Below are 16,154 nucleotides of genomic sequence, written 5' to 3'. Positions count from 1 at the left end.
ACCACCTCTACTACTAGCCACGGGAACTTCCATCCGGTGAAACGGGGAATAATGTGCAGCTGCCCTACCCGAGGAGAGCCGCTAGTCGGTGCCCCCCCGGCTCTCTCTTCCTTCCAGACATCGTGCTCATCTGTGTCCACCGGTCGTCTACAGCAGCACTGGCCGTAGCCACGGGTTGGGGAGCAGCAGTGCCGTAACAGCAACAACTAGCCGAGCCAGTTGAGCATATGGCGTGGCGTACAGTCCGCTGCTCGGTGCAGCGATAAACACTCTGCGCTGCACAAGTACTTTCCCGTGGGCCCCCCTGATGAAGTTGCTGCTTGCGCTGTAGCAGCCCCTCCAGCCGTTCCCATACGTCCTCCACCACTGTTGCTGGTGTTGGTGCTGCGCTTCTTGAAGCATGCAGTGCACCTGAAACGCCCTGGCATGCCGCAGCAGCAACAGAGGCACCGAGGGAGCTGGGAAGAAGGACCGGCGTAAGCAGCAGCCCACGAGGCAGCACCGACCCTGCGTATGCAGCGCAGCCGCAGCAGGAAAGGAAGGAAGTTACCCACCACAGACAAGCGAAAACACAGCATGGGCTTCATGGGGTGCGAAAATGCGACAGGAAATAGGAGCTTGCTTCTTGTAAAAGTATTTGCCAAATCCCCTTTTCTGTGAGGCCCACCAGCCCTCGGGGTCAAGGGTGCAGGTTACCTCGACGCCTCCACGTCCTCCTGTACAACAATAAGACTCAAATCTGCACCTTCTCGGCGCTTCCACTTCCTGCCAGCGCCACTCGATGAAGCTGCAGTAGCGGCAGGGCCTCCTGAGGGCCCCACGCTGCTGTCGCTGCTGTCGTATTCTGCATCCCGCTGACGGCCACCCTTGCGGCGACCCTGCTTCGACATCCTGGTGTACCCTCAGCTCATGAGGGCAAGACAGCTCACCGCGCACGTCTTGCAGCAAATCAGTGCCTGCAGAACGCTTGTGCAGCTGATCCTGCTGCAGCTGATACGGGTTGCGTTGGTGCCTAGTGATTCGCTTTCGGATGCCGCTGCCCCTGCCTGCTTTCTTTGAAGCTGATGACACACACAGATGAACGCGTCAGTTCTGCTGCCTAGGCCGCAGCAAAGGGGGGGCTCAACTCGGCCCTTCAGGTGGATGCGCGTAGGGTTCAGCAGCTGCTCGCGAGCGCGATCCGCAGTGTTCTGCAACAAGTTAGCTGTTCAAGGAGAAAGCTCATCTTTCCCTCAGCTCCTGTTTTCTTGGTGCTCCCCCCTAGACACACAGGAACGGACGAAGATACCCGCGGTTGCTCGCAGACCGCTTCCGCTGTAACCAATGGAGCAGCGCGCTACAACGCCCTGCCATGCCAGCAGAAATACAGCTGGATTTCAATCTTGATTTTTAGCGCACCGAGGGAGATCATGTTCTTCCGCTGCCTGCTGCTGCTGGCGCATGCTGCATGCACGGACCTAAGGAAGCCCCGAGGAGCAGCCGTGACGTATGTGACCGTTTATATCTCCCTGCATACATCGTTCACTTCGTTTAAAAGTGCTCAAACACTCCTTTTCAAAGCGTCTTCCTACATTATCAAGTCCCGAACTGCCCCTCCTCTCTGCCGTACGCGGCAGCGCTACACAAGCCGGCAGAGCCACGGCAGTAGCAAGTGCTCATGGATATCAGCGGCTACGGCACCTTTTGCCCCTTTCCTTGCTAGCAGGCGCTCTCTGGATGCACTCCTCTTCCAACGCAACCCCCACGATGACTGAGGCGCAGGGGGCATCTGCAGCGACACCTGCAGCCCCCCCTGCTGCAGATGCCGTGCCAGCTACAGAGTTAGCAGCCACATCCTCTGCAGATCCAAAGGCTACAACGAGTGTTCGGGAGGATAATCATGGTGTCAAGCAGGGCCTTGCGGGCAGCAGCGCGGATGCAAGTACAAATAAGAGCAAGCAGCAGGAAGCAGCAACCACAGGGACCCCCCTCAAGCGGGAGCCTCTGAATGCTTTAGGCGGCCCTCCAAAGCGTCTACAGACTGAAATTCGTGCTGCTTCCTTGCGTCCGGCTGCGAGCAACAGAAACAGGAAGGACAGCAGAGATGGAGGGGAGGACTGCGGCAGCAGCAGGATTAACAGTAGCAGCAGCAGCAGCAGGATTAGCGGTAGCAGTAGCAGCAGCAGCAGTAGTAGTAGTAGCAACAGCAACAAAACTACCGGGCCCTCTCAAGTTTACCGGGAGAACAGCAGCGGCGGCAAGGAGGGTGCAAGGGAGCGACAGGGTGAATCCAGCCACGAAAGGCATGCCAGCAACAGAGACGGCAACAGATTCATGGAAGGCAATAGCAGGAACCCCAACGCACGAGTCGATCACAGCCATCCAGAAACTGCAAAGAGCGGCAGCAGCAATAGCAGCAGCAAAAGCAGTAGTAGTAGCAACAACAACAACTGCAGCAGCAGCAGCACTAGTAGCAGTAGCAGCACTAGTAGCAGTAGCAGCAATAGCATCAACGGCAAAGTCGATGCCATGTTACCAGCGTCTGCTACAGCGCAACCTGCAGACGGTTCAAGCCTTCACTCTGCAGGAGGCAATAGCAGCAGCAATAGCAGCAACAGCAGCAGCAGCAGCGCAAATAACAGCATGACACGCGGAAATATCGACGCCAATGGGCCGCACAGCTCGAAGGAAGACAGCAGCAAACGTAGCAGCACCGCAAATCAGGGTGAGGCACGCAAGCTCTCTTCTTACTTGCTGTTGGCAGACCGTCCATCACAGCGCGAGGTGTATTCCATAGAAGAAGTAGAGAGGAAGCGCAAGGAAGCGGAGGAGCCAAAGAGGGTAAGCATGCTGCTGATACACGTCAGACACCCCTAGACAGCACGCGCAGTAGCCTTGTTCGTTCTCGCTGCAGCATAGGCTGCAGCCGCTTCTTCCCCTCTTTCACGATGCCTCATGGCTGCTGGCCGCATGCACGGAATTTTTAAAGGGGGGGTCAGGTCGAAGTCTGCCTTACCCTTCGAGCTTCCCGCTTGCATGCATCCTCTGTTTGCGTGGAGGTGCATGCGCAGTTCATCACCTTGCTCCCTTCCGTCGAATTCGGCTGCCAGTGCAACTGTGGGTGGCTGTTTGTGTCTGTGTGCGTCGGTCTGGACAAGGGGCTTCTCGCTATCTGTCCGTTTTCCCGAACGCTGCGCTTACAAACTTTGCCTGTTGTTTGTTCTTGCGACGCCGTCCTTCTGCCGACTATGTGTGGACTGCTCCTTTCGGCGCGTCTGGGAGTCGCTTTTCAGCCTCAAAAGGGCTTTTACAGCCTTTACCCTGCTGTCGTCCTCCCCTTGTTGGCGTTTTACGTTTAGAAATCTGCAGGTCGCAATCACAGACAAAGCCTGTTTCGCGTGCCTTTTCCGCCGTTTGACATCCTCTGTCCACCTGTGTTAAGCTGCGCTGTCGCCGGGGACGGGTGTTGCTGCGTGTGCCGCTTGTGGACCTTTACAGATTGCGTTTGTGTCGAAGAAGGAGCGAGAGGCGCGGCAGCAGCAGCAGCAGCAAGCCGAGGCGGAGCAGCTCAAGCGGAGGGAAAGGGAGATGCTGAACAAGCGCAGGGAGTTCCTTCAGAGAGAAGTGCATAATACTTACACTGCCTTGCAAAGCCGATGGATGCCCCCAGTGTTGCTGCCCCTCCGTCTGGCGCTGGCGGGTTGCTGCTGCGAGTCTTAATGCCGTGGCTTGAGACTTTTTGTCGGAGCTGCCGCTGTGTGTGTTGCGCGTGCTGCTGCTCTCGCAGGAAATAGAGCGAGAGAGGGAGCGACGGGAGAGACAGAAGAAGCGGGAGATGGAGCGCGTGAAGGAGGAACAGGACAGTAGGCTTCCAATTGTAATCGTTGTGCAGCGGCAGCTGCTGCTTGGCTTGCCGCGTGGGCTGTCTGCTGGCGTGCCTGGGCCCTTTCAAAATCCGTGGCGTGTGTGCGGCTGCTGCGTCTTTCTATCGGGACTGTGCTGCTGTTGCAGCTGCGCTTGCGCGTGTTGACGTGCAGCGTAAGTGACTGAGAGAGTGCTGTCGCTCCGGTGGACTGCCGGGAATGTGGCAGCTTCTTTACACCCCGAGTGGATGGTGTTGGTTGTGAGTGTTTTGCCGTGCGCAGGAAGGCTGAGGGAAGAGCAGCTGCGGCAGCAGCGAGAGCAGGAAAGGCAACCTCAAAAAAGCAAGGAGGCCAGCGTGCTTGCAGATCTAAAGTTGCTGAACCTTCCAGAGCAGGAGCTTCGTGCCAAGCAGCAGGCAGGCCTGGGGTTTAAGGTTAAGCGTGTAGTATGTGAAGCAGCATGCCTATGGAAGCTCTGCGATTGGCATCGAGGGCATGTGGACACGTGCACCTGCGTGGCGGGGGTGCTCTAGAGCGTAACCGACATGCGTGGAATGTGAAGGAGGGGCAGAGGAAAACTCAGTTTTTGCGCGTGGGGTTGACGCAGGAGAAGGAGCTCGAGCAGATTCGCATGCACTATTTGGGCATGAAGAAGGAAAAGAAAAAGATCCAAAAACCTTCCGAAAAGTTCAGGTGAGTGCACCTCAAGTTTCGGCAACGAAGGCTGCAAGGGGAGGGGAGGCTGGGAAAGGCTTCGGGCATAGGCGCTCAAAAGGCGGAGTCAAAGAAACTCACGTAAGTACTCGGAGTGTGTGGAGTCTGCAGAAACATATTCAACTTTGAATGGGATGCAAGCGAAGACACGATGCGCGGCGACAACAACCCTTTATACCAGAACAGACTTGAGCCTCAGCTGCTCTTTGGAAGAGGGTAGGTGTGAATTTGAAGGCCCTATAGCTCAGAATTGAAGGCTCTGGTTTAGACGGAGCACCTTTAAACCTAGAGCAACACAAATCCATCCATCCATACATACTATTGCACATAATACATACTATTGCACATACACATTCACAGACACACAAATACACACATACACAAATACACACATGTACACATACACACACATACACATACACAAACACATACACATACGCAAATACATACACAAATACATACACACATACACAAACACACATACACATACACACAGTATGCCTGTGCGACGGAGTCATTTTTGTTGGTTCAAAAGGTGCTCCTGCATTCCGGGATTTGGCGGAGACTTCGTCTGCAAGTGCTGTGCGAGATGTTTTCAGATTCAGGGCGGGTATGGATATTCGTGAGCAGCGGAAGGCCAACAACTTTTACGATGAACTTGTCAAGCGGTAAGGGCCTGATCTCTTGCTATGCATGCCGGTGCTGGGATAGCTACCGCGGGCGGAGGGTGTGTGTGTGTGTGTGTGTGTGTGTGTGTGTGTGTGTGTGTGTATGTATGTCTGTGTATGTATGTCTGTGTGCGTATATATATATATATATATATATATATATATATATATATATATATATGTTTCTTCTCCTGGTACCTGCCTGTCATGTCTACTAGCTCGTGACCTCATGTCCTCTCGTTCACGGCCTGTCGATGGCTGCGTTGTTGCTCGCATTGCAGACGGCAAGAATACGAGCTGAAGCAGAGAGAGCGTGGAGCAGAAGAGGCGGCAGCTGCAGCAACAGCTGCAGCAGAGGCTGCAAAGGCAAGCGAGAAGAAGAAAGCCATGGACTTGGAGGTGAGCATTCGCGGTCTCTCTCTTAGTCTGGGTGCTGCAGCGTGCCCACACAGCCTCAGAGACACCAACAGCATGAACGAATTTCCGATTCTGTGGATTGGCATGCCGCGGTGTCTGTGGCTCACAGGAAGAGCCCGAGCTGGAAGGGCACTGGTCAACGAAGAAGCGCGAAGAGATGACAGAGCGTGATTGGCGCATCTTCAGAGAAGATTTTGAGATCTATTTGAAGGTATCTTAAACAGTGTGGCATTGCGCACTTTTTGAGGGCCTTGGAGGAGGGGGAGAACGGGGAGGTAGGGGGGGCGAAGAAAGCCGAGGAGGAGGAGGCTGTCTAGGGGCATCTTCAAGTGTATGTGTGCGACCGCATGTGTTTTTCTCCTGTTCGCGGTGTTTCGTTGAGCCTTTGTTGAAGCTCCTCATACTCGTCTTGCATCTTTCCTGTTTCCACAACGCCCTCCCTGCGTGAGTTTTCTGTTCTCACTCTTCGTCTTTTTTCTTCCTTTTTTGCGACCCCTTTTGGTTCCTCCCTTCTCCAGGGAGGACGCGTACCGCCGCCTATCCGCACGTGGGCTGAGGCCGAGTTGCCATGGGAATTAATTGAGGCAGTCAAGCAGGTGCGTCGGTCGGTGCTCCTAGGATGCGATTTCGCAGTGCATTGGTGTCTAAATATGCATACTTGCCCTTGCCATCGATGCGCGTGGACTCCACGGGGAAAAGAGGAAAATTGCCTAGACAGGGAAAGCGGGGTGCTAAGAGATCCTAAAGACCTCATTGCAGAGGCTCCCCCCCTAGACGCACAGCCGCTCCTATCGGGAGACGCAAATTACACAGTTCTTCATGGAGAAAAAACAGACTCAACGGCGTTCTGGCTGTCTGTATCTGTGTCTCTCTGGCTGTCTGTCTGTATCTGTGTCTATCTGTGTCTCTCTGGCTGTCTCTATTTCTCTCTCTCTCTCGTGCATTTCTGTGGATTTCGTTTCTACACAGGCAAATTACGAGCGACCCACGCCCATTCAAATGCAGGCTATTCCGATTGCCCTTGAAATGAGGGACCTGATTGGCATTGCAGAGACAGGATCAGGCACGTTCCAGTTTTGCTGCTGTTGCTTTTGCTGCATGGAGTGTCTATGGTCCCCAATGGGGTACCCAGGGGCGGCCTGACGTCTGCGCCTGATCATCGCCAGTGCCCTCAAAGTTCGCTTTCGCTTGCCACATTTGTGTATGCGTGTATGTGCATGTGTGTATGCGTGTATATGCATGTGTGTATGCGTGTATATGCGTGTGTGTATGCGTGTATGTGCATGTGTGTATGCGTGTATATGCATGTGTGTATGCGTGTATATGCATGTTTGTGTATATGCTTGTGTGTGTGTGCTTATGTACTATTGGTTTTTAGGAAAGACCGCAGCCTTCGTGCTGCCGATGCTAACATACGTCAAGCAGCTACCGTCCCTCACTGAGGAGACCTCGCAGGACGGCCCATATGCCCTCATTCTCGCCCCTTCCAGGTACTTTGAGTGGGAAATCATTAATTTTAGATGCTGCTGTTGCGGCTGCTGATGCAATCTGCGTGGCTCCTAGCCGGGTAGGCACCGCTCTCGAAGAGGCACTTGTTCGTCTGCCTTTTGCTGCGCTGCGGTGTGTAAGTCGACTCTACTGGTGGCTGCTCGGGAGGGCTAGGACCTATCCAGGCTACCCTACTCTTCCGGGGGAGTCGAAGGGGGTAGCGAACGTTCCGACATTGCGTTCCTGTGTCCTTGCGTAGGGAGCTGGCGCTACAAATAGAGGAGGAAACACAAAAGTTTGCTTCCTTTTGCAGCTGCCGGTCTGTGGCAGTTGTTGGAGGTCGCAGCGCAGAGAATCAGGCTTTTCTCCTGAGACAAGGGTTAGCACTTGAAACACAAAGTGCTGTTGAGATATTGGGATGGTCCTTCGGGGGGCATTTTGCTCGGAGCACGTTGATGATGCGGTTCTGCTTTTTCTACGGGAGCCGTCTGCTGCTTGCATTTTTCTGGCCACCTTCTGTGTTCTCTGTCTGTGCTGATTCGCAAACGTATCGGTGAGCCGCATATCGGCTTGCGGGTGTAGAGTTCATCTGTATCTATTGCATGCGCTGGTGTTTCATTCAGTGTGGAAATTGTTATTGGAACTCCTGGTCGTGTCCGGGACTGTCTTGAGCGAGCGTACACGGTCCTTAACCAGTGCAACTATGTCGTCCTCGATGAGGCAGGTTAGCCGAAAGCACCTCTTTTTCCCATTTTATCCATCCAGGGAGGCGCAGCGCAGCATCCTGCAGACGTGGTGGCTGCTGCGCATGCAGAGGAATACACACGCTTACACACATACATACAAACATACACACTCGTACACACATGTACATACATGTACACACATGTACACAAGTACACACATATACACCTGCACACACATGTACACATGTACACAAATATACACGTATACACACATATACACATGCACACAAATATACACATGCACACACACATGCACATGCACACGCATATACACATGTACACAAATATACACATGTACACACATATACAAAAACACACTCAAACACAGCCAAACACACACGCAAACACAAAGCAACCCTGCACTACACCACTCTGCGTGAGCTACAGAAGGTTGCAGCGAATCTTGCCGTATTGCCGAAGACTAGGCGGGGTCCTCAAGAGAATGGATAAGCGTACCGAATGCTAGCTGTGTTCCTGCTTTTGTGCAGACCGCATGATTGATTTGGGATTTGAGGAGGTTGTCAATGCAATTCTCGATGCAATCCCAACCACGAATCTGAAAAGCCAGGATGAGGCTCTCGCACTCCAACAGGTACATGCTGGAAGTGAGAAATCGCTGCTCTCTGGCAGTTTCTCATTGGCACCTCCCTCCACACAGGAGCTGCTGCCCTTCTCGAATTCCTCTTTCGCCTTCTTCCTTTGTGTCTTTCTTGTCGCCTCCATTGTCAGAGGCCTTGTGCGCATTGGATGTCTAAAATCGCCACGCCACCCCCACCGCTTGCTTTCTCCTGCGCTCCCTCTTTCTTTCTTTCTCTGGGTTCCTGCTTGCCCCCTGTGGGAAGGACACTCTACTGATGCGGCCTGTCTGCGTTTTTCGCTGATAAATCCTCCCCGCTCCAGCCTGTGCATCCTCCCCTTCACGGATGTACTGCAGTGTCGTGACACCTGCGGTTCTTGAAGCTCCGGATCGTTTGCGCGCCTTCCTCCTCTCTTACCAGCAGCAGCTGCCTGCGGCATCTGCGCTTGCTGCATGCGCAGGAGTTGCAAGCCAAAGCTGGGCATCGCCTTTATCGGCTAACTCAAATGTTTAGTGCCACGATGCCTCCTGCACTCGAACGGCTAGCCAGGTCCGAGTCTCTCGCTCACTGTCTCCCTTTGGCATGCCCCTGTCTTCATGCCTATCCTGATCGTCTCTCGCAGCATCCCCCGCCGCTATACACCCTATGCCTTCGTGCACCTCCTCGGCGCTGCTGTTCCTCCTGTCTCTTCCCTTTTTCTGTGTCCCCCTGCCTGCCGCATCCACCCGTTGTTGGTGGCGTGTGTTCCTTTCATCGATGCCAGCCCTTCGGTGTCACTCCACTTGCATCTGCCTTAAAACTCTGTATACGACTGCCTCTGCTGCCTCGAGTGCCGCTGCAGGAAGTATTTACGTGCTCCTTCGTACATTTCAATCGGCGATCCGGGAGCGGGAAAGCGGGCTATCGAGCAACGCGTCGAGTTCATCTCGGAGGCTCGCAAGAAGCAGCGTCTGCAGGTGCCTATTTATAGTCTCCACCTGAATGCATCCCCCCTAGCGACCTCCTGCTCGCCGTCCTCATGCCTCTCTCTTTCTGTACCGTGCCTTTTTCCTTATACCATCTTAGCCTCGTCCTTGCTCACTGCTTCGCCTTGTTTTTTGGTTCTTCTCTCGTCCTTAGCAGCATCAGCATCAGCACCTCTCCTTAAAGCTGGAGAACTCAATTTTCCACGCTTTTTTGTCGGCAGCCGCGGCTGCACGTGTGTCCGCCTTTTGTGCATTCAGGAGCTGCTAGAGGAGAGTGAGCCTCCTGTGATGGTCTTTGTGAACCAAAAGAAATCAGCGGATGCACTGGCCAAGGCGCTTAGCAAGCTAGGATTCAGGTCTGCTACATACGCCTGTCTGCACACACACACACACGCAAACAGAACCTCTCCTGAAAGTCTTTTGCTGAAGCAGTCTCGTGTGTAGGCTGCTTGCTTTCTGCCGACTTCCTCAAGTTGCTGTATCAAGCGTCATCTTTTTGCACCGATGGCGTCTCTGTCTGCCAAAATCTCTCAATGATTTAAGCTCACCAATACGTGCCCCCCCCCCCGTCTGGTGTTTTCTGCTTTCTTTCTGTGCGGCGCACTAACGCTTCTGCCGCTCGTTTCGTCTGTCTCTGTGAATATGAGGAGGACACTGGCACTTGGCCGCGTTTCTCTCCTACTGTTACGCACCGGGGTGTAGCTGAAGAGTGACACACAGCATCCCCTGTGGCTTTCAACTCTCCTTCCTGCAGCACTATCGCCCTCCATGGAGGGAAGGCACAAGAAAACCGTGAAGCGGCGCTCAGCTTCTTCAAGGCAAGGCTTTTCTCTACTTCTCTCTAGATAGTATAGCCTTGTGCTATTTCTGCCACCCGCCACTGAAACCTCCTTGGCTATCCGTGACAGTGCCTCTTGTTTTGTCGGCCATTTCAGCGTTGAGTTGATATTCATCTTGTCGCGCTGTTTACCCCCCTTCTGGCTTCTGTCGCATGTTGCGTGGAGCATTCGTGCTTATAGCTCTCCCTGCGCGTCTTGGCAGCTTTCCTCCTTGTTTACTCGTTGCTGATTAGGGCATGTTCGCTGCTGAATGCTCCTACCCGCCTACGCGGCATCCCTGAATATCTGCGTTCGCAGGAAGGCTCGTACGACGTGCTGGTTGCAACAGATGTGGCCGGGCGTGGTATCGACGTGGAGGGCGTTAGGCTTGTCGTCAACTTCGACATGCCGAAGGAAATTGAGCAGTACCTGCATCGCATTGGTCAGTCAACGCCGAATCTCTAAGCCCCTAGACCCTCAGTGATTTCGAAGCTTGTCACACTATGAATCCATGGACAGGACTGAGGATTTGTGGACGTTTCAACAAGCACGTAGATTCAGTAAAAATAATATATAGGCAGTTTCTGGGTGATAGATCAAGAGTAGTCGGGAGGCAGATACTTACACATACATATATGCATACATACATACACACATACACACACCATGAAAAAGCATTTGTGGTTCTCTTTAGCGCTCGCCAAAGGAGTGCGCCAAAGGCTCTCAAAGTGTTTCGGTTTTCATGCGTGTGAAATTAGCCCTTCCAGCGATACTTTATGCTGCATTATTGTCTACTGGTGCTCGTGATGCGAATTCAGGGCGTACGGGGCGCGCTGGTAAGAAGGGTCTTGCAATCTCCTTCCTAACCGAAGAAGACTCGGGTATCTACTTTGACTTGGTGAAAGTCATGCGCAGCGCCAACTGCCAAGTGCCTCTTGAATTGCAGAACCACCCGGCAAGCAAAGTTAAAGGAGGCAACAAAGACTCAGTGCCTCCGAAGCCAATGCACTTTTACTAGAAGAGGCACACGTGCTGTTTCCGTCCATATAGATGGGAAACAGCATTTTCTGGGGGCGTGATGGGCCCGGGGTCATGCGTACTGTACTTGCCGACCCTTGCTCTCAATCTACGTGCTTTTGTGCCCAAATATTCGTAGCTTGGACCTTCATTAAAATTTCAAATTGTCTTACACAGTAAATCTGCAGCCCTTATCTCCCTACGTACGTACACTCCCATCTTTGTGTTCACACATGACGAGATACTTTCGGGCACGCGCACGCACGCACGCCCAATAACAAGAGCAGTGCTATGTGCAGCGGGCAGCAGAGGCTCTTTTTTCGAACTTATAGAGCCACCAAGGGTGCCATATAGAGGAGGGTAGAACGGAGTTTTTCGCCGATGTGCTGGGCTTGAGGGGACTGCTGCTGTAGGGAGGCGAGATCTTTCCCTGTACTTCGGCTAAAAGAGAGATGTATCACTTTTGGAGGGGACCTTGTGTTGTGGTCGACTGACATTTGTGGCTTTCTTTGCATTCCTATGGGAACGCATCACAGATTGTATTCGCAGATGCCTGCACAGTGCATGCACTGATTGTAAGAATGACCATGTAGATGTGCAGGTAGAGGTTTATCGGCAAACGAGGGCCCCGCCCTACAAACAACGATGTGCTTGGTGAACAAATGCAAGCTCTTGATAAACCGAAAGGCGGAACACAGTTCTCCCCACCTTGAGAAAGGGCGCTGAGTAAAATTGCAACCGCCCGCTCTATTAGGGCCGAAAAAACCTTTCTCAACCCTAATTCGGTTGCGCGTCCGGTGAAGAGCCATTGCTAGCCGCCGATGCAATGCCCAAACTTCTTCTACCCTTTAGGTGGCTGCTGTGTGTTGCAACTTTTGGCTTCTCTATGCAGCACTAACTTGCTCGTTTTGAGGGCACGAACTCGGCAAAGCGCCCTTGCCCACAGGGCTAACCTGGGCCTCAGTGGCTTTCTCCTCTTGATCCTCGCCACCGTAAATGCATCGCTCTTCGTTTAAGGTTTCCTAAAATAATAGGCAAAAGAGTGGTACGTATATTCCGTGGGACCCTTGAAAAGAGGGGTTCTGGCTGGCTTCTCAACAAGTACACGGCAAATCGTGAAGAGGGGCCGTCTTTTGTCTCACGAGTGGCTTTCTCGACAACGCGCATCATAAGTGCGCAGTGCAAGCAAGTTTGAGTGTGACTCTGAAGCCATCTCCGCAGCTAGCCTCTTAAATGTTTCCCTTTTTGTTTAGTACTCCGGATAAACTTGTATTTCCGGCCTTCCAAGCAAGCAGGGTCCGCTGGGTTCACAAACACATGGATATACTTGTAGTGGCAAACGTGACTGAAAGCTTTGTAGACGCAGAGGCTAGTGTGCTCCTAGGGGGATGCCAGTGAGACAGAAGGTTCTCGCAGCCAGCTACACGCCCGTGTCTATTCTGGAATTGAGTGACCTCACTAGAAGCCTGCCGAAGGTGCATCCCATCTGCTTCACATTCGTCTTAAATACGTCACGATCAAGATGCCATGGACTGTGCATAGAGAATTGAGGCTTTATATAAGGGCCGTGTGAATCGAAGGACTCTAACGGAGACATGGGCTGTGCATGCTGTCTCAGGCTGTATTTTCCGGTGGTCTCGTGAAACTTTTCTGGGGCATTTTTAAACTTATGGGGCGTTTTCTGACCTTGATTTGACCGAAGAAGTGCTAGCTCCGCTTTAGAGGAAGATGGGCAACATGCCGAAGCTGAGGAGAGTGCTACAGCAAGGGGTTCTTCTGCGTGTCGTTCTGCTTCGAAGAGGAATTTAGTCTTTGAATCATAACTTTTACGTTCCATATCTTTTTCTAGTAGTATTCGAGTCATTGCACTGTCCCCTTCTTAGTCAGATAACAGGCTTTCCCGAGCGTGGATGCAAGAACACGCGTCGTCGGTAGACCGGCAGATGTGAAGTGACCCACTGGCTCCCCCCGCCATTCCCTGAAGAAATAAATTTGGCCTTCACAAGCCACTCATCTGCAGCAATTCTCGTGAGCGGGAGTACCCGGCTAAGAAGTATCTCCCTAATTTCTTGTGGTCTCTTCATCGCAGTGTGCCCACTGTGTAGGCAATAGAGAAGCGGGTCCAGCAGCGAAAGTAAACATACCGCTTACATCAGTGACCTTGAACAGAAAGCGCAACGACAGACGCCAGCATAGATACTCTAATTCGCGTCAAGCTCTCACATTACTTTTCAGCCCTATGTCCTCATGTTACCCCCAGGGACTTATAAGGCGCCTGTCCCTGCTGCTGCTGCACCAGCCTCAACAAAAGCCAGGGGCCCCCGAGGGGGCCCACTGGGTGCGTCCCCTAAAGGGCGTAAACATGAAGGCGGGGAGGAGGAGCTGTCTGCAGCCGAGTCGGCAGCAGCAGCAGTACTAGAAGAGGTTGTTTCTGCTGGTGCTGCACTAATCCACAAGCGAGCAGAAGACCGACGCTGCTTCGTTTTTGCTGCAGAAGACGCCACACGCAGCCTGCTCGATATCTTACGTCTTTGCTACTTAACCATAGACCTGGGGGAGCCAGGTGACCTCACAGGGGCCCCTGAGAAGTTATTGGGCAACCCAGCAGATGAGCAGTCCCAAACAATCGGAACTGAGAGCTCCGCGGGGAAACTCCAAACAATCGCTTCCCTGGCAGAGGGCGAGGAAGGCTTTGGATCGCAAGTCTCCTCAAGAGTCCTCTGGGATCAACCGCCCATGCCTATTCCGGGCAACCAAGACAGATGGGCCCCCGGGTGCGCTGGCATCAAGCCCTTAACGCCTGAGCTCCGGAAAGTGCTGGCCGAAGCCGACCAAGCAAGGGCAGAAAAGGCAGCACGAAGAGGCGCCTTTCCAAGGAGGAACGGAACTCCTTCAGGATCAGCAGGAGCTGCCGCAGCGTCAGTAGCCAAAACACGCGTAGCAGCAGCTGGTGGAAGAACTCGTGTGGAATTAGAAAAGAAGGGACAACGGGAGGTTCCACATGCACGAGAGAAAGGCCCTTTAGCACCCCTGGCTAATCGGACGGGGAGGGGACCTCCCTCTGGCGGGGGCGACAAGAGATGATACAACACTTGCGCAAGGCGCCGCGAGTGGCAGGTAGATGCAGCGTACCCGGGGCAGCAGTCGAGGCACCAGCAGCGGCTAACGCGTGGCTGCCAGCTCTTCCGTTGTCGAGGACCCCTCACCTTCTCTTGATACCGCTTTAAAGAGACAAGGTGCAACACCCGAACTATGATGCCCCAGGGCAGCGGTCTGCTTCTGGAACCTGCGCCCCCCACTTCTGCTACCGAGCTAGAATATGGTATTTGGTAGGCTTTTGATCAAGAGAATTACCGGGGGCTGCACGCTCAGAGACATGGCGTGCAATGGAAAGCATTCATTTTTGCAGAAGGTTGCCTGCAGACATGAATGTTTTGGTTTGGAGATTATCTCTTCACTCGGGGTGCTTCCACCCAGCAGCTGTCTGAGCCACCAGCCCTTCATACTCGAGCCCTCTGTCGACGCCCCTCTTCTAACGCGTGTAGTGAGCCACGACACACGCAAAGAAGATCCATAGAGAAGATTGACCGAGTAGCAGCGACTACACCTTAAAAGGCTTATGGGACCGCCGAGGCCCCTAAGTGGGTACACCCAGTTTCATAGACAGGGGGAACAGAAAGCGCTCATGCTCCCCTATGTAAGCAATAAGCGAACACGGTTGCAGCGCTCACAGAAACGAACGCACACCCTAGCTGCAGAGGCAGCTGCTGCTTCAGCAGACACAGCCAAAACTGCAGCAGCAACAGAAGAAGCTGGTGCGTCAGCACATGAACATCCACAGTCATAGAAAATGAAGGGTCTTAGGCGTCGCGGTGGGAGGGGGGAAAGGGGGGAGGCGGAGGAGGAGGGGCAGGAGCCCACAAGGGGCCCCAGGAACATAAAGAGGTGTATGGGGCCCCTATTCTCCCCCTGCCGCTCTGTTACCAACTAGGTACATGTGCCTCCCACTCTTGCAACAGAAGCAGATTCTCCTTGCCGACCTTGCTCTCTCTCTCCTCCTGCTGTAGATGTACGCATACATGCTGTTGCTGCTGATGACGCTGCTGTCCTCAAGACGATCATCAAACATAATCAGCCGTAGGCTAACGCGCTTCCTCCCTAAGCCCACCAAAGCTCTCCATACACACCGGCTTTGCAGCAACCGGCAGTGCTGCTCAGATGAAGGGGGGGGACCCTTCTAAGGCCTCTTTTGTTCTCTCCCTCGCTGCTACATTCCCCCTCAGCGGCGGCACCCTTCCTGCCCAGGACCATCATTACAGTGCAGGGCATGCATGTGCATGTGTGTAAGCACGCCATCGTACACTGAAGGGCCCATCTACAGGGTGCATCTCCTTCGATAGGGAGCGCCACAAAGGGGTGCATGCATGCATATGGATATGAATATGCAGCGTGTCTGTCATGGAAAGAACCGCGCTATCCCTTCTGACATGCGGAGGCCATGGGGCCCCAACCTCCGCTGCCTACTTTCTGGCATCATTTTTGCGCCCTCCCAAACCCCCGTCCCCTCCCCCCCTCGCCCCTCCAAAGGAAAGCCGCACATCTGGCCTTCTTCCTGCGCTGATCCCCCTAGCACTGCTTTAGAACAGGCGTGCTCGGCTGCTGATCTATGTTGTCGAGCAGCCCTGTGCCGGCCGTTCTGTCTCCCTTTAGCTCTGTCGCTTTGCCCGCCTCTCATCACACCTTGCTCTTCCAACCCGTCCTTCGTTCACTGCTCTTTCAGCATTTGCAGTGCGCGGGGGATCCATCTGTCGCTTATATCCAAAAGCCACTCCTACCACCACAGCCCTCTCCCCGCCGCGCTCTGCAGAAGCCCGCCAACCTGTGGCTTCCCGCAACGTTCC

General features: G+C 53.6%; 3 protein-coding genes across 3 annotated transcripts; 2 read left to right on the top strand and 1 right to left on the bottom strand.

Moving 5' to 3' along the window:
• Window positions 1–206: 206 nt before the first annotated feature.
• LOC34622896 (protein SEY1 homolog) lies at window positions 207–1,518 on the bottom strand. Its single transcript, XM_026336717.1, has 3 exons — window positions 1,425–1,518; window positions 697–805; window positions 207–507 (listed from the first exon to the last, which is right to left on the bottom strand). The coding sequence occupies exons 1-3, from the start codon at window positions 1,516–1,518 to the stop codon at window positions 207–209; spliced, it is 504 nt and encodes a 167-aa protein (XP_026192502.1).
• Window positions 1,519–1,746: 228 nt separating this feature from the next.
• LOC34622897 (DEAD-box ATP-dependent RNA helicase 21) lies at window positions 1,747–11,254 on the top strand. The gene is made up of 22 exons (XM_026336716.1): window positions 1,747–2,386; window positions 2,744–2,820; window positions 3,478–3,603; window positions 3,767–3,842; window positions 4,125–4,285; window positions 4,450–4,535; window positions 4,668–4,772; window positions 5,156–5,224; window positions 5,506–5,623; window positions 5,751–5,852; window positions 6,160–6,237; window positions 6,611–6,704; window positions 7,020–7,131; window positions 7,389–7,508; window positions 7,753–7,853; window positions 8,364–8,467; window positions 8,914–9,002; window positions 9,295–9,409; window positions 9,677–9,774; window positions 10,173–10,236; window positions 10,555–10,678; window positions 11,055–11,254. The coding sequence occupies exons 1-22, from the start codon at window positions 1,747–1,749 to the stop codon at window positions 11,252–11,254; spliced, it is 2,859 nt and encodes a 952-aa protein (XP_026192501.1).
• A 2,246-nt stretch (window positions 11,255–13,500) lies between these two features.
• Window positions 13,501–14,291, top strand: LOC34617861. Its single transcript, XM_026336714.1, has 2 exons — window positions 13,501–14,171; window positions 14,279–14,291. Exons 1-2 carry the CDS (start codon window positions 13,501–13,503, stop codon window positions 14,289–14,291), a joined length of 684 nt encoding a protein of 227 aa, XP_026192499.1.
• The last annotated feature ends 1,863 nt before the right edge of the window (window positions 14,292–16,154 follow it).

Source organism: Cyclospora cayetanensis, unplaced genomic scaffold, assembly GCF_002999335.1.
Source record: "Cyclospora cayetanensis isolate NF1_C8 unplaced genomic scaffold, CcayRef3 CcayRef3_contig_143, whole genome shotgun sequence".
NCBI classification, from domain to species: Eukaryota; Apicomplexa; class Conoidasida; order Eucoccidiorida; family Eimeriidae; genus Cyclospora; species Cyclospora cayetanensis.
The sequence above is the reverse complement of the archived record's forward strand: the minus strand, read 5'-3'. Positions and strand labels throughout refer to the sequence as shown.

Excerpts from the sequence above, each read along its gene's own strand:
- LOC34622896 (XM_026336717.1), bottom strand. The coding sequence starts at position 1,518 with ATGTATGCAGGGAGATATAAACGGTCACATACGTCACGGCTGCTCCTC. Across the intron at positions 806-1,424 it reads GCATGCGCCAGCAGCAGCAG|GCCCTGCCGCTACTGCAGCT; the intron begins GCAGCGGAAGAA and ends GGCCCTCAGGAG. Across the intron at positions 508-696 it reads GAGGACGTGGAGGCGTCGAG|GGTCGGTGCTGCCTCGTGGG; the intron begins GTAACCTGCACC and ends CTGCATACGCAG.
- LOC34622897 (XM_026336716.1), top strand. The coding sequence starts at position 1,747 with ATGACTGAGGCGCAGGGGGCATCTGCAGCGACACCTGCAGCCCCCCCT. Across the intron at positions 4,536-4,667 it reads AAACCTTCCGAAAAGTTCAG|AAACATATTCAACTTTGAAT; the intron begins GTGAGTGCACCT and ends TGGAGTCTGCAG. Across the intron at positions 5,225-5,505 it reads TACGATGAACTTGTCAAGCG|ACGGCAAGAATACGAGCTGA; the intron begins GTAAGGGCCTGA and ends CTCGCATTGCAG.
- LOC34617861 (XM_026336714.1), top strand. The coding sequence starts at position 13,501 with ATGTTACCCCCAGGGACTTATAAGGCGCCTGTCCCTGCTGCTGCTGCA.